Source organism: Leuresthes tenuis, unplaced genomic scaffold (assembly GCF_036924035.1).
Source record: "Leuresthes tenuis unplaced genomic scaffold, fLeuTen1.0.hap1 SCAF_20, whole genome shotgun sequence".
Lineage (NCBI taxonomy): Eukaryota > Metazoa > Chordata > Actinopteri > Atheriniformes > Atherinopsidae > Leuresthes > Leuresthes tenuis.
Window position 1 is genome coordinate 4,182,798 of NW_027325374.1, and position 12,416 is coordinate 4,195,213.

A 12,416-nucleotide genomic window follows, 5' to 3' on the forward strand; every position below is an offset into this window, starting at 1 on the left:
AATAAACTGTTTTGATTAATTTTTTTTTTACCCCATTTTTTAACATATTAAACAAGTAAAAAGTACTATGTTAATCATTATTTATTTTCTGGCCTTTCTGGGTGCTTGTGGGTGAATTTTAGCCAACTGTTCCACTATATTTAAAGCCTCGTGCTAAGCTAATTAGCTAACCAAATATGAAAATGGTGTAAAGCAGTTAATTCCTTCACCAGTGGAAATTAAAGTTGTGTTAGTGCTTCTGTCGAGCTTTTAACTGCCTTGGTGTTAACACCATCCTAAGTTAGTTTTAGACGTTGAATAAAAATCAAATAATATCAAATTTTCCCCTTTTCGATGGAGATGCGACGTCCAACCGCTGGGAGGCGGTAGAGAGTTGGGACTGAAGGGGGCTTGATACCGAATCAATTTAATCTGAGCGACATTAAAGTGGCTCACTAAACAAAAATCGCCCCGACATCTCATGCCGCTGCAGAATTCATTTTAGACCTGCTAGATTGAAATGAACGCCGTCAGGGTGGAAAGTTGTGTGATGTGAGCACATGTGATCAGCTGTTGTTGAATAGACTCGTCATCTAAAAAGAGAAGGAAGTGTTCCTCCCACATTACTGGCGTTATGACACAGCAGATAGGCTGTTCAAGTGTAACTTTTTGAAAACAAACTAAAAAAGCTTGTAATTTTATACCCGCTCTGTGGATATTATAGTCTGGATGTGAGGTCGATTTGTGAAGGTAAGTGCGCAGGAGAGGAGGCGATAAATACAGGAGGTATTTATCAGCTGAACCGAAGCGAGATCATTTCTAACCCACATGTGTCTGATGCTAAAGACTGACAGGACATTTTTACTGTTTTAGACATCAACAAAGGTTTAGAAATGGCAATTATGTGGTTTTATCATTATTATCATTATTATCATTTATCCGGGAAATGTGTAGATTATAGAAACTCTATTATAGTCCCCTTTGAAAGTGAAAGTCGCAGATAGTACTTTAATAAGTATGAAAACAAATCGGAACTCACAATGCATAAATTAATAGTATTATTATTTTCAAGTAGCATTACTCAAGGTGTTGTCTGGTGTTTTGCATGTAATAATTTAATCTGTTGCATTAAAACTGTGTTGCGTCATGTGTTTAGTTGCAATCCAACATGGTCATAATCGAAAACTTTACCTGCAAGGTTTGTAACAAAAAGCCTGAACAAATCGGTGTTATTTTGATTAATTTTCTTCGGGTTTGTTGGTGAATTAATGACAGTGGCAGTTATTGTCCTGACTTTTGATGTTTTTTCTCCAAACTACTTATTAATTCATGCAGGAAGAAGAGAATCTGTAGAGAAAACCTATTTTTGAAGTGAAATTCACTGTGTTTTCAACCCTTTTTTTTTCTATAAAAAGAAAATTCAGCATACCGTGGAGGTGCATTAAAGCACAACCAAACAGACACAACCAAACCACACAAGCTTCCTTGTTATGCTCGTGGATGGTGTCCAAATCCATTTAATTTCAGATTTCAAAGTCACGGAGCAGGAATGACCAGTAAGAGGAGTTAAAAGTGAGATATGAAGGAATGTTTGTCTTTGGCTTTATGTTTATACTCTTCTTGCTCAGTTACAGTAAAAGTTTTTAGATTTCTTATCAGCTTTAGCTCATTTTTCCTGTGGAAATCACTGTGAAAGCTTTTCGGTGCCTCACTGAACATGACTCAGTAGTTTTTATCAGTGAAGGGTTGTATGTGATATCCAGCAGTGGATGACATGCATGCATGTAGACATTGTTTTTAGTCACAAGATGCTCTAAATTCCTAAATCATCTTATCTTTGGGTATGCTGCTCCCAGATTATCATGTTCGCATCCTGTCATGTGGTGAAAGAAAGCTTTTATTGGTCTTTAAAGGGTTGTGAGGAAACCCTGGACTTTGTCTTTCAGGCATGTGTAATGGTTCCACCGAGCAAAAACAGCAGTTCAACCGTAGATCCTGAGCTCACCAATGGGATGGAGAGGGTGAAAACGTTCAAGCAGTTTCCTCCTTACGGTAGCATCAACGGAAGCTCCTCCAGTGACACCTGCCCAACATGTCGAGGCACCGGACGCATTCCCAGAGGTCAGTTTTGGTCATTCGTTTTTCAGGCTCTCTCAGCTACGTTACTCGTTGTTTCTTATTTGATCCGGCAGCAGCGAAGCGAGTCGAACTAAAACACACGAATGTGTCTGTGCTCTTTATTAAGCAACTTTCACATCACTTTTGTGGTCGAAACGAGACTTTTCCTTCTACTCTTTCACCATCGGCAGGTCAGCAGGACCAGCTCGTTGCTGTAATCCCGTGCAACGATGTCAGGCTGAAACCCAGACGCACGTAAGGAGTACACGAGTGTGTGTGTGTGCATTTCTGCTGCTGACTTGATTCAATCAGTGCTGCATCTGTGCGTTGTGTTTCAGGAAGCTGTATGTGTGCGTCTCCATGGTGTTGTGTCTCCTGGTTTGCTGCCTGATCCTCTTTTTCTTATTCCCACGGAGCGTCAGCATCACGCCTGTGTCGGTGCTGTCAGTCACAGTCTTCCTCACCCCCGACACTGTTGAGATGGAGGTCACAGTAAGTAACGGGCTGTGTTTTCACCGATGAGCCTTTTCAAGTTGATTGTAAGAAGGAAACGGGTCTAATTTTACAGAAGAAGAGGGTGAGGGACAGCTGACTTGAAAGAGTCATGATGTGATTTCCGGTTGTGTTCATTTCCTCTTCCTTTAGTCCTGTTAGAGTCCGGTTTCCATCAGAGCTCACAAATAAAAAGGCTTATCTACTCGCTTTAGGTGGCTTTTGCCTGTTTTGAAGAAGCGTTGATGGCAGGCAGGTAAAAGCACACGAGCTTCCATGTTGGTCTCCTGCACGGACAGCGACCGATTGCATCCCAAAGAGGGCGCCGAAAATGAACAAAGAAGAACAGATACGAGCTGCACTGGACAGTCCGAGCGGCCCGGACGCGTTCTGATGCCGTTCCCCACCCGAACGATCGGTCTGCTCCCACACAGCAAACATCACTGCGACAGCTGACAGGCAAAGCTTTCTGGTTCCTGTCACGAGCCGCCATCGAACAGGTCTGTGGACGTCAGACCAGAGCACCAACATGGAAGAACAGGCGCAGCGTTCCCAGCTAAAACGATCCCTGAAGACCTCTCTAAGTCGTTTTCTCATACAAGGAGACAGCTGGTTCTGGTTTTGACTTCTTCCTGTTTCATGTTATGTTGCAGCCACTTAGCCTAAACCCCACATCCTGACACCACCATGCAGAGGAAATCAGCCAGATGCGCTTTTATCTGGAAAGTTTGCTTCAAATTTGCTTTACAACTGGATGGAAACCCAGCTATTGACCACATGCCTTTTACTCTGTCAGCCACAGCCATGAGCTGCAAACCAGGTGAAAGAAACCAGATTTAAACGTTTCCTTTTTGCAGTTTTTCATACGTTTCATTAAGTTGTTCATGCTGCAATCCAAGGTGCATTCTGGGTACTCGAGCTAACACAGAAAAGCCTTTCCCGGCTCAATAAAAAACTAAATGAAACCAGGAAATATCATGTTCATGTGAGCACATTCATCAGGTTACAGACACAATTCTGTCTGCATCTGATCGTAGGAACAACTGCAGAAACAAATCGCTGCACAATTCAAGTCAGATACTTCGTAGTAGGAGTCTTCAGGAATAGTTCTCCAGGCTTCTTGAAGGACATCCCAAAGCTCTTCTTTGGATGTGGGCTGCCTTTTGTTCCGTTCTCTGTCAGATGATCCCACACTGCTTCAATAATGTTGAGGTCCGGGCTCTGGGGAGGATTCATCCCTCCATAAGACCTGTTGCCACTGATTTTCAGTCCACTTCTTGTGTCATTTGGCACAGCTCAGCCTTTTCTCCCTGTTTCCCTTCCTCAAGAACGGCTTCTTGACAGCCACCCTTCCATGGAGACCATTTCTGATGAGGCTTGGGCCAACAGTAGATGGATCAGCTGAAGGTCCAGATGCATCTCTCAGGTCCTGTCAGGTCACAGCTGGATTTTTTCCTCTTTCTTAAGGACATCACTTTCAGATCCTGTTCATCTGCTGTAGATAGTTTTTTAGGCCTGACACTTCTTCTTTTGTCCTCCACTTGTCCAGTTTCCTCAAATGTTTTAAGGACACACTGCACACCATGCTGAGATATGCCAAGTTTTCAGCTAATAGCTCTTTGGGAATCACCTTGTTGCTGCAGAAATCCTATTTTCTGTCTGTCAAACTGTGTTTTCTTTGCTGTTTTTCATGGATGCAGCTAAAGAAATGGGAACAAATGATGTGTCTAAAGATCTAAAGTGACTAAAGATCCAGTTTAAAATGGCTTCTTTGCAAAGTTGTCTGTTCTGTGTCGACACAACACTGGTTCATGCCTTGAGTTAGGAGCCTTTTTTATGCCTGAATGGTTCATAGCTCAGAGTTAAGTGCTTTAAGTCTTTGGTCAGGTACAAGGACTGAAATTGAGTGAAAAAGCAGCCAATGTCCAAAGAAAAACTTTGAAAGACCTTCAGAAAGCCTGAAGAACTATTGCTCCAGACCACTTTAAGGGATTACAGGAACATCTGGCTGCTTGGAAGGAAAATATAAGGAAATGGGGGCTGGATCAGGACTGTAGAAAAACATGACAAACATAGTTAATTCAAACAAATATGAATATTTTCATAAAGAGTTGTACCTCCAACCTCACAGGACTGAGAAATTCAGTCTCAAACATCTTCCTGCCCACTGACGATTTAACACACCTGACACATGGCTCAGCTCGCTCGCAGGTAGAGTTTTGATGCTCTTAAATCTGCAAACGCCACCAGTTTGACTTTCTAAATGCAGCTATAGATTTGATCAATCTTCTGCACTTCGGCTCCAGGTTACTCTGGATTCTCTCAGATATTGTGACTCGTTTAAATCTTACAGGACACTCGATATTGCAACCTCTGCTTTCCAGAACCTCTTCACTCAGACCTGAGCCACTGTATTTTTATGTATGTGTCAATGCTGCCCACTAAGAACTTTAACTGCCTTCACATGACAGACTGTGGCCAGCTGCCAGACTGTTATATGACGGTCAAAGTACCCCGAGACCTTTTAATGATGGAAAGGTGCTTTGGTTGCAGGTGACAAGCGTGTTTCTCTCTTTTGCAGAATCTCATCAACGTCACCAACGAGAACTTTGTCCCAGTTCAGATTGCTGAGTTAACCATGCAGGGTCTGATTGCTGACACGGTTGTGGGAAAGACCAAGTTCTCCAACATGACAGCCATCCAGCCCCGATCGCAGAAATCTGTGAGTGTCCCCCAGGATGAAAGTAGCTGGTGGTTTATTTGTAGTGTAGCAAATTTCTCACTTAATTCTCCATCTTTTGCAGTACACCATTGAAATCGACCTGTCGATTACAGACAAAGGCTTAAAGTAAGACATGAACTTGTATTTTCAGCTCTTTGCGGAAACATTTAGAGGAAAAAATCAATTTCAACGTCCATCATTAGCGTCTGAATGTGTCAGCAGATGTTCACGCTCACTTCTTTCTCTTTCAGCACCTACTGCAAGTCAACCACGATCAAGATTCACACGTTGTTTCTGCAGCTGCAGTAAGTCTCAGTGTAAAAAGCTGCAGAGAGGCGGACACGTCCGCTTATCTCAAGCCCAAACTTCTCAGCAGAGCAATGCTTCAAACCACAACCACAAAACGGGCCTTATCCTCCGTTCAAATCTCAAACGTCCACCTCAGATAACAGGAAAGGACACGATAACAGAGTCGGGTTCTGCTTTTAGAACTGGGGCAGGATTTAAACCGCTAAATAATGGTTGGGCCTTTTCTGCTTTCATTTCTCTTTTGTGATCCCTTAAAGAAGACATTTCTGCTTTTGGTCAGCTCTTTTCTCTACCCAAAGCAAAGCTGGAGCTACTCTTATAAAGGGCCAGTTCAGACCTGGTGACAGCATCAGAAAACGCTCTACCTTCTCTGCTTAAAGTGCAGCAAAATGGCCGTGAATGTTCCTGTTTTTAAGCTGTGACACAGTCCCGTCTCCAGCTTCGTCTGTCTGCTGCAGGTTTAGCGAGCGCGGTGCAGGCTCTGATTCTGTTAGATGGCCAGAATCTAAAAGCTAAAAGTAACTGAACAGGCTGCAAGTGAGCGCCGCATTACAGTTTTATTCATATGAAAGTGTTGATTTGTGTAGCTAAATAACATAAAAATGTGTATTTTTCCCTCCTCAGAATGACGATGAATATTTCTTATCTCTCTCACACGGAGCAGCTGTCACTGGACACCTTTGAGTATATCGACTGCGGCACCAACTCAACGATCCCACATCCTGTGAGATGATTCGTATCCAAAACCTCAGAGTGGCGCCGTCCCTTCACCCCCGTAATGTGTAAACGATAAATACTGTTAATATACATCCTCTCTTAGCAGACTCAAGCACTTAAATGAATCACTACAATGCCAGAAATCAACTGTATAGATGGTCTTTGTTTGCTTTCCTTAGCTTGAGATGTAAATATGTACTGCAGGCAATGAGCTCTTAAAATGTTTTGTGAAAACTGTATATATTTTTTCAATCTTGTGTAAATTATGCATCTTTTTTTGAAAAAGCTTTAATTGTTGTGTAGTAGAATCGACCTTCTGATGATCTGGTCATTTGCACTTTATTAAACTGTGACATTTAAGGCTCCATATGTCTTATGCAGTGGCCGTTATTTGACATAAACCCTCCATCATCCCCCTACAGAACAGTTTGCTCTGTGTTTAATGGATCTTCACAGTGTTGACGTCATACTAAACCCAACGATCGTGATATTCCCAAAGGCAGGAAGCACCAGTTCCCTCTTTGGATGTATGTCAACCTTTGTGCTAGATATTGAGTAGTTTTTTATTTCTTCATCTTAATCCACAGTTTTAAAATCAGCTGTTGGTTTTCTAGAGGATGGATTATATTCAGTTCTAAAGGAAGGTCTGTTGTATTCCCTGGGAAGGCCACCGCGTGCTGCTGTTTTAAGAGGAATCCCGCCTTAAAAGCAGCTGTTTTCTTAAGGAGGAGTTGTGGTTAAATTGAAGTTAGTCAAGGCAAATACTGAGAAAAGTTCCCATGAATAGTTTATTTTGAATGTTTCTGATGTCCTCATTGAGTTGTGTCTATGCTGATGTTAAAAATAATCACTCTTATCTGGTTGTTTTGGCTATTTTTTCGCATTCTTTAATGACAGTAAAATGTCAAAATATGCATTATAAACAAAAGAAAAGTGACAGTTAGTATTTAAGCCCTTATTCTTTGAATGAGGTTAATACAAATGTATTAACCAGCCTTTATCTTAACATTTCACATGACGAAATTATTTTAAATCGCTTTTAGCCTGTTAAAACATCACCTACTGCAATAAACTGCTGTGGGGTTAGACTGCCCCCTACTGGATATTTGCTGAACCTGCAACTGCAGGCTAATCACTTTTTCAGTGGCTGTACTGTATCTTATCGAATATCTGTTGAAGTAAACCAACCTAAACCATCATTATTATTATCATAATTATTCCTTAGCTTTTTGTCTCAGTGCAGATATTGAAGGGTGAAGGAGGTTAAGATCCTGGAGACTGAAAAATGAATGGAATCTGGCTCCTTCGCCCCCTGCTTAGCCTCACTGTGACACATTTATTAAGTGTGGAGAAACTCCCAACATTGCACCTCACAGTTTAAATCACTGTAATGAGTCTGGACGGTTGTGTGTCCAGATGTGTCCTTTTTTACTACACCCACAGAGGCATCTGTAGGGTTTTATTTAGACAGAAAGATAATAAAACAACGGTAGAAAATAACAGCAGAGCTGAGAAGTGTTGTTGATACATAATTTAGAGTATACAGAATAAAAATAAGATCATTTAAATGTTAAAATACGTATAAAACAGAAGATAAATAGAAAAACCAGAGGTCAAAGTGACGGTGGCAGTAGTGCAAAAGAACTGAAAAGTGTTTGGTGGTCCGAATGCTCCCAAACCTTTTCCCAGAGGCCAGCAGGGTAAACGGTCTCTGGTGGGGGTGTGAGGGGGTCTCTGCCGTCCTCACCTCCCTGTTCACGTCCCTCCAGTCAGAGGCCCTGCAGCCTCCAGCTGGTCAGGAACAAACTTCTGGTTCTATAAGAACGGCTAAATGTCTGTAGGTTTTAGATTCATAGTGATGAACTTTTCTGGATCGTTCAGTGTGAAGGAAAACCTCCGGTAGAGGATGTCAGATCCTAAAGGGAAAGTTCAAATTTAAGTATAAACTCTGAAAAGTAGTGAGAAATGTGCTTCACAAACACTCATTGGACGTTTGGTTTGTTGAGGTCTCAAACTGATCGACTCAGCTCTAATTGTGCAAACTCTTTGCTGGTTTAATCTTACTATATCTTGCCAGCTCTAGTATGTTTTATATGTAACATCTTAGGCCCCCCTTGGCCCTACTCCTCCATTTTGCAAGATAAGATGTCCTTCTTCTTCTTCTTTGCTTATCTAACCACCAAATTGGCCTCCAACACGCAGTAGAAGGACGGGACGACGACTTCCCATTGTTCCCCAAAACAAAAAGGGGCATCTTATCACTAAAAAAATAGGAGCAGTGAAGGCTAAGTTGGAGAGCTGGGATTGGGCCTTGGTTTGTGAAGTGTTGGGAAGTAAACAGCTTAATATTGAGTGAAGGACAAATGTAATGCGGCATAGTAAGAAGATACTCAAGACACGCATCATTTATTAAGAAAACGTAAGATAAACTGAATCATAAGATGTTTTTCCTCCTGTTGTTCACCAAATTGGCCACAGGGTGAAGCCAAAGTATCGCTACAGACCGACACAGAACCCAAACTGGTCCCTGTTTACGGTACCATTAAAATATGTTTTTGATAAAGGCAAAAATAACGATAAAAACATTATGTGATCTTAAATCGATACACATTTACTTATAAAAACGTGATAGGTTTATTTTGATGGATTAGAAAGACGCGATGTCGGTCTCAGGAGATGCAATCATTGATTATTGATTCAGAAGGAGCAGTTGTTGAGAGGATCGATCAGGTGTGGAGTCAGAGTGAGGACAGGGAGTTCAGATAAGGACTCTGAGGCTTTAAAAACAGACAGAAGAATTAAAAATGCCGTTTTACTTATAGAGCACCTTTCAATACAGGTAAACCCAACGTGCTCAGGAAGGACAAAGTATGAGAAAACCACACACGTAAGAGAATTGACTAGTAATACGAGTAAGAGGAATTTAAATGTGATTCTGTGTAGAACAGGTTCAAATCTCCAAAGTTTGAGTTTAAAATGTTAACTTTAGATATATGTTTTGGAAAAAAATAAGTACAACTGTGTATCATCAGCGTCTGAAGGTGAGGAGAAATTATGAATCTTTATGATATCTCCAAGTGGGAGCGTGTAAAAGTTAAAGAGAAGTGGGCCAAGAATCACCTTTATATTCAATAAGATCTTTCGGAAAAGCTGAAATGGTTTATTTTAGCAAAGCATAGTGTGTTAAAACCAAATCTCTCAGCTCCTCCTACAGCCACGTTTCAGCGGCCCCTGCAGTTCGCTGCTTTGCCTGCAGGGGGCGCGGAGCAGCCCTCCAGGTGACCGTGACGTCAGCCGGGCTGAAGGTGGTGTTCGCTCGAGCTTTTCCAGAAATCCTCATTACTGCTGCTGGAGGAGATCCGAGAGGAGCCGACCGCAGGGACAGAAACCGTTTACCGTCAACTATGGAAGTGTTGATCGCGCGCGGATGATAATTTCAGCGGAAATATTCATTAAAAAAGGTAAGCTTGCAGGGTGATTTTCTGCTGTTTGGATTCGTGTTTATCATTTTAGTGCCGTAGCATGTTTAATAAATCAGTTAACATCGGTCTCTCAAGCTTAATCTTTAGAGGACATCGAAGTTATTTAATTTACGCACAAATGTACGTGATTAAAAAAAAACTAAACGCAGAGGTCTCGTGCTGGAGAGGAGAGACGCGAAAAGTGGGATTTAGATTTGAAATAAAGTCTAGTAATAAAAGCATTAGATGAGAAACGTGACAGTGCATTTTGCCCCTGCTGGATTCCCCCTCCTGTAACACACATTATCAACCATTTCAGGGTTAGAAGCAGATCACTGTCTCCCTGTACACATGTAATGGCTGTAGTCCGTCCAAAGGCAGCTGTTTGATGCATATCAGGATGTCAACAACAACCGGATTAGAGCTGCTGCAGCATAGACATGAAGCAGAGAGAAGCAGTGGAAACACACTGCATGGGCTGCGTTGAAATCAATCTGCCTCAGGAAAAGCCTTTTGGCTTTAACCATCTTAAGAGGATTAGGCCAGCAAATAAGAAGCGAACACAACCTCAGACACCCAATTAAATGTTGTTTTAAGCCTCAAGACGGTTATTATTCACCTAGCTGCGTTTAAAAATAAGTGGAAGTGACTCCGGTTTGGATTGAAAGAACTGTGGGGTGGTCGGGGATGAATCTGAACAGGAACTTCTGCAGTGATGGGACCAAGCTGCATCCAGTGCCTTTATGGGTGAAAAGCCCAGCTATCTGTTATCATTGTCTGCCCTGCATTCCTCACTTGGCACTCTTAGATGGCAAACATGCATTCCTTAAGCAGCCATTCAATGTTAACCCAACCTCTGTGTGTGTTCTGATAAGGTCTCCCATCACCTGATCCTGTTTGCCTCTGAGGACGGGGAGCAAATGCCAGTCCACTGAGAAAAGGATTACATTTGGAATTTGTCACCTCACCTCAGTAGGTGTGAATTGCCGGCTGGAATCATGGGGAACCAGCTGACCGATATCGCTCCCAACACGTCGTTCCTGCCAAGCTTTCAGAGTCTGCATGTGGTGGTGATCGGCCTCGATTCAGCTGGCAAGACGTCTCTGCTCTACAGGCTCAAACTGAAGGAGTTTGTGAAAACGATCCCCACAAAGGGCTTCAACATGGAGAAGATCAAGGTGGCGGTGGGGGCGTCCCGTGCCATAAACTTCCAGGTGTGGGACGTGGGAGGGCAGGAGAAGCTGCGCCCGCTGTGGAAGTCGTACACGCGGCGCACGGACGGGATCGTGTTTGTGGTGGACTCCACTGAGCTGGAGCGCATGGAGGAGGCCAAAGTGGAGCTCCATAAGATCACCCGCACCTCGGAGAACCAGGGCGTCCCGGTGCTGATCCTGGCCAACAAACAGGACATGGACACGGCCTTGTCCATCAGCGAGGTGGAGAAGCTGCTCTCCGTGCACGAACTGAGCACGTACACGCTGTATCACGTGCAGAGCTGCAGCGCTGTGGACGGTCAGGGGCTGCAGCCGGGCCTGGAGAAACTGTACGAGATGATCCTGAAGAGGAAGAAGATGGTGAAGCACAACCGCAACAGGAAGAGATGAACTCTGGGCTCAGTCTGTGGGCGTAAACAGAGGTTTATCCAGTATTGGGACACTTCCTGACTGAACAGGAGCGCTGACACATGGCGTTCTGGTCAGCGAGAATGGATCGGCTCATAATACCGACGCCGTTTTGACTTTGTTGTCATGCGGCTGCCCTTTGAAAGCTTCACTTCTAGATTTAAAGGAAACAATGATGGCAGTTAGTCGCCACTAAGTGCTTTTCTACACTTGAATTAAAGAAGAGTTCTAACGAGACACGTAGAGCTAATCCACAAACACACGTGTGTGGGACTTTTTGGAGGAGAATACCCGGATATTCCCTCACAGGCTTGCACAGATTCTGCCGCTCTGAGCGGCTGTTTTTGTTCCACAATGTTTCCCCAGAACATTTATTCGGTGCTTGTGTGTTTGTGCTGAGGGGGATCTTCTGTTTCCTTTTGTAAATGATGTTAAATGAAAGGAAGAGCCATCTTAAATTCACTCATAGCCACAGATGTTAAGCTTCATTTTGTATAATTAGTGTTTATACAAACTGTACATTTTGTAAATCTGGAGACTTAATAAATCTGAGCACTGTACAGAAAATTCATTGCTATCTTTGAATCTTTTAGGTTGTAGAACTAAATAATTAAACCCCGCTGATGCTGATGCTTGGGGGCGAGACACTTAGTGATTCCTGGACCTCTAAAAAGCAAAAAGCTGTATTTTTCCTCATTAACCTGCGCAGAACGAGGCTCGCTTGTTGTGGAAAAACCTGCACAGGCATGAAGATTGTCAGCTTTTCTTATCTTTTGGTTTCTGGCCCGTGACTCAACTGTTTTGGTTCAGTTGAACACGGCTGAACACGTAGAAGCTAGTGAAACTGATACAGCCTCACGGGAGCTAACTGAGACCAATGCAGCTCTAAAAGAGAGGGGCTGTTCCACTGAATAACTGCAAACTGAAAGCTGCTGGTGCCCCACATCAAGCGTTTGCCAACTTTTAAAATGAGATAACACTGAAATGCTGATTTCT

General features: G+C 42.9%; 2 protein-coding genes across 2 annotated transcripts; both read left to right on the forward strand.

Moving 5' to 3' along the window:
- The first annotated feature begins 582 nt into the window (after positions 1-582).
- tmem106a (transmembrane protein 106A) lies at positions 583-6,702 on the forward strand. The gene is made up of 8 exons (XM_072373703.1): positions 583-729; positions 1,926-2,100; positions 2,289-2,352; positions 2,436-2,589; positions 5,171-5,311; positions 5,394-5,437; positions 5,563-5,616; positions 6,245-6,702. The coding sequence occupies exons 2-8, from the start codon at positions 1,935-1,937 to the stop codon at positions 6,351-6,353; spliced, it is 732 nt and encodes a 243-aa protein (XP_072229804.1). The 5' UTR covers positions 583-729; positions 1,926-1,934; the 3' UTR covers positions 6,354-6,702.
- Positions 6,703-9,659: 2,957 nt separating this feature from the next.
- arl4d (ADP-ribosylation factor-like 4D) lies at positions 9,660-11,991 on the forward strand. Its single transcript, XM_072373807.1, has 2 exons — positions 9,660-9,798; positions 10,674-11,991. The coding sequence occupies exon 2, from the start codon at positions 10,797-10,799 to the stop codon at positions 11,400-11,402; it is 606 nt and encodes a 201-aa protein (XP_072229908.1). The 5' UTR covers positions 9,660-9,798; positions 10,674-10,796; the 3' UTR covers positions 11,403-11,991.
- The last annotated feature ends 425 nt before the right edge of the window (positions 11,992-12,416 follow it).

What these genes read in the sequence shown, in the direction of transcription:
- tmem106a (XM_072373703.1), top strand. Translation starts at nt 1,935, where the DNA reads ATGGTTCCACCGAGCAAAAACAGCAGTTCAACCGTAGATCCTGAGCTC. An exon ending in CTGTTGAGATGGAGGTCACA is followed by an intron (nt 2,590 to 5,170) that starts GTAAGTAACGGG and finishes TCTCTTTTGCAG; the next exon opens with AATCTCATCAACGTCACCAA. An exon ending in ACGTTGTTTCTGCAGCTGCA is followed by an intron (nt 5,617 to 6,244) that starts GTAAGTCTCAGT and finishes TTCCCTCCTCAG; the next exon opens with AATGACGATGAATATTTCTT.
- arl4d (XM_072373807.1), top strand. Translation starts at nt 10,797, where the DNA reads ATGGGGAACCAGCTGACCGATATCGCTCCCAACACGTCGTTCCTGCCA.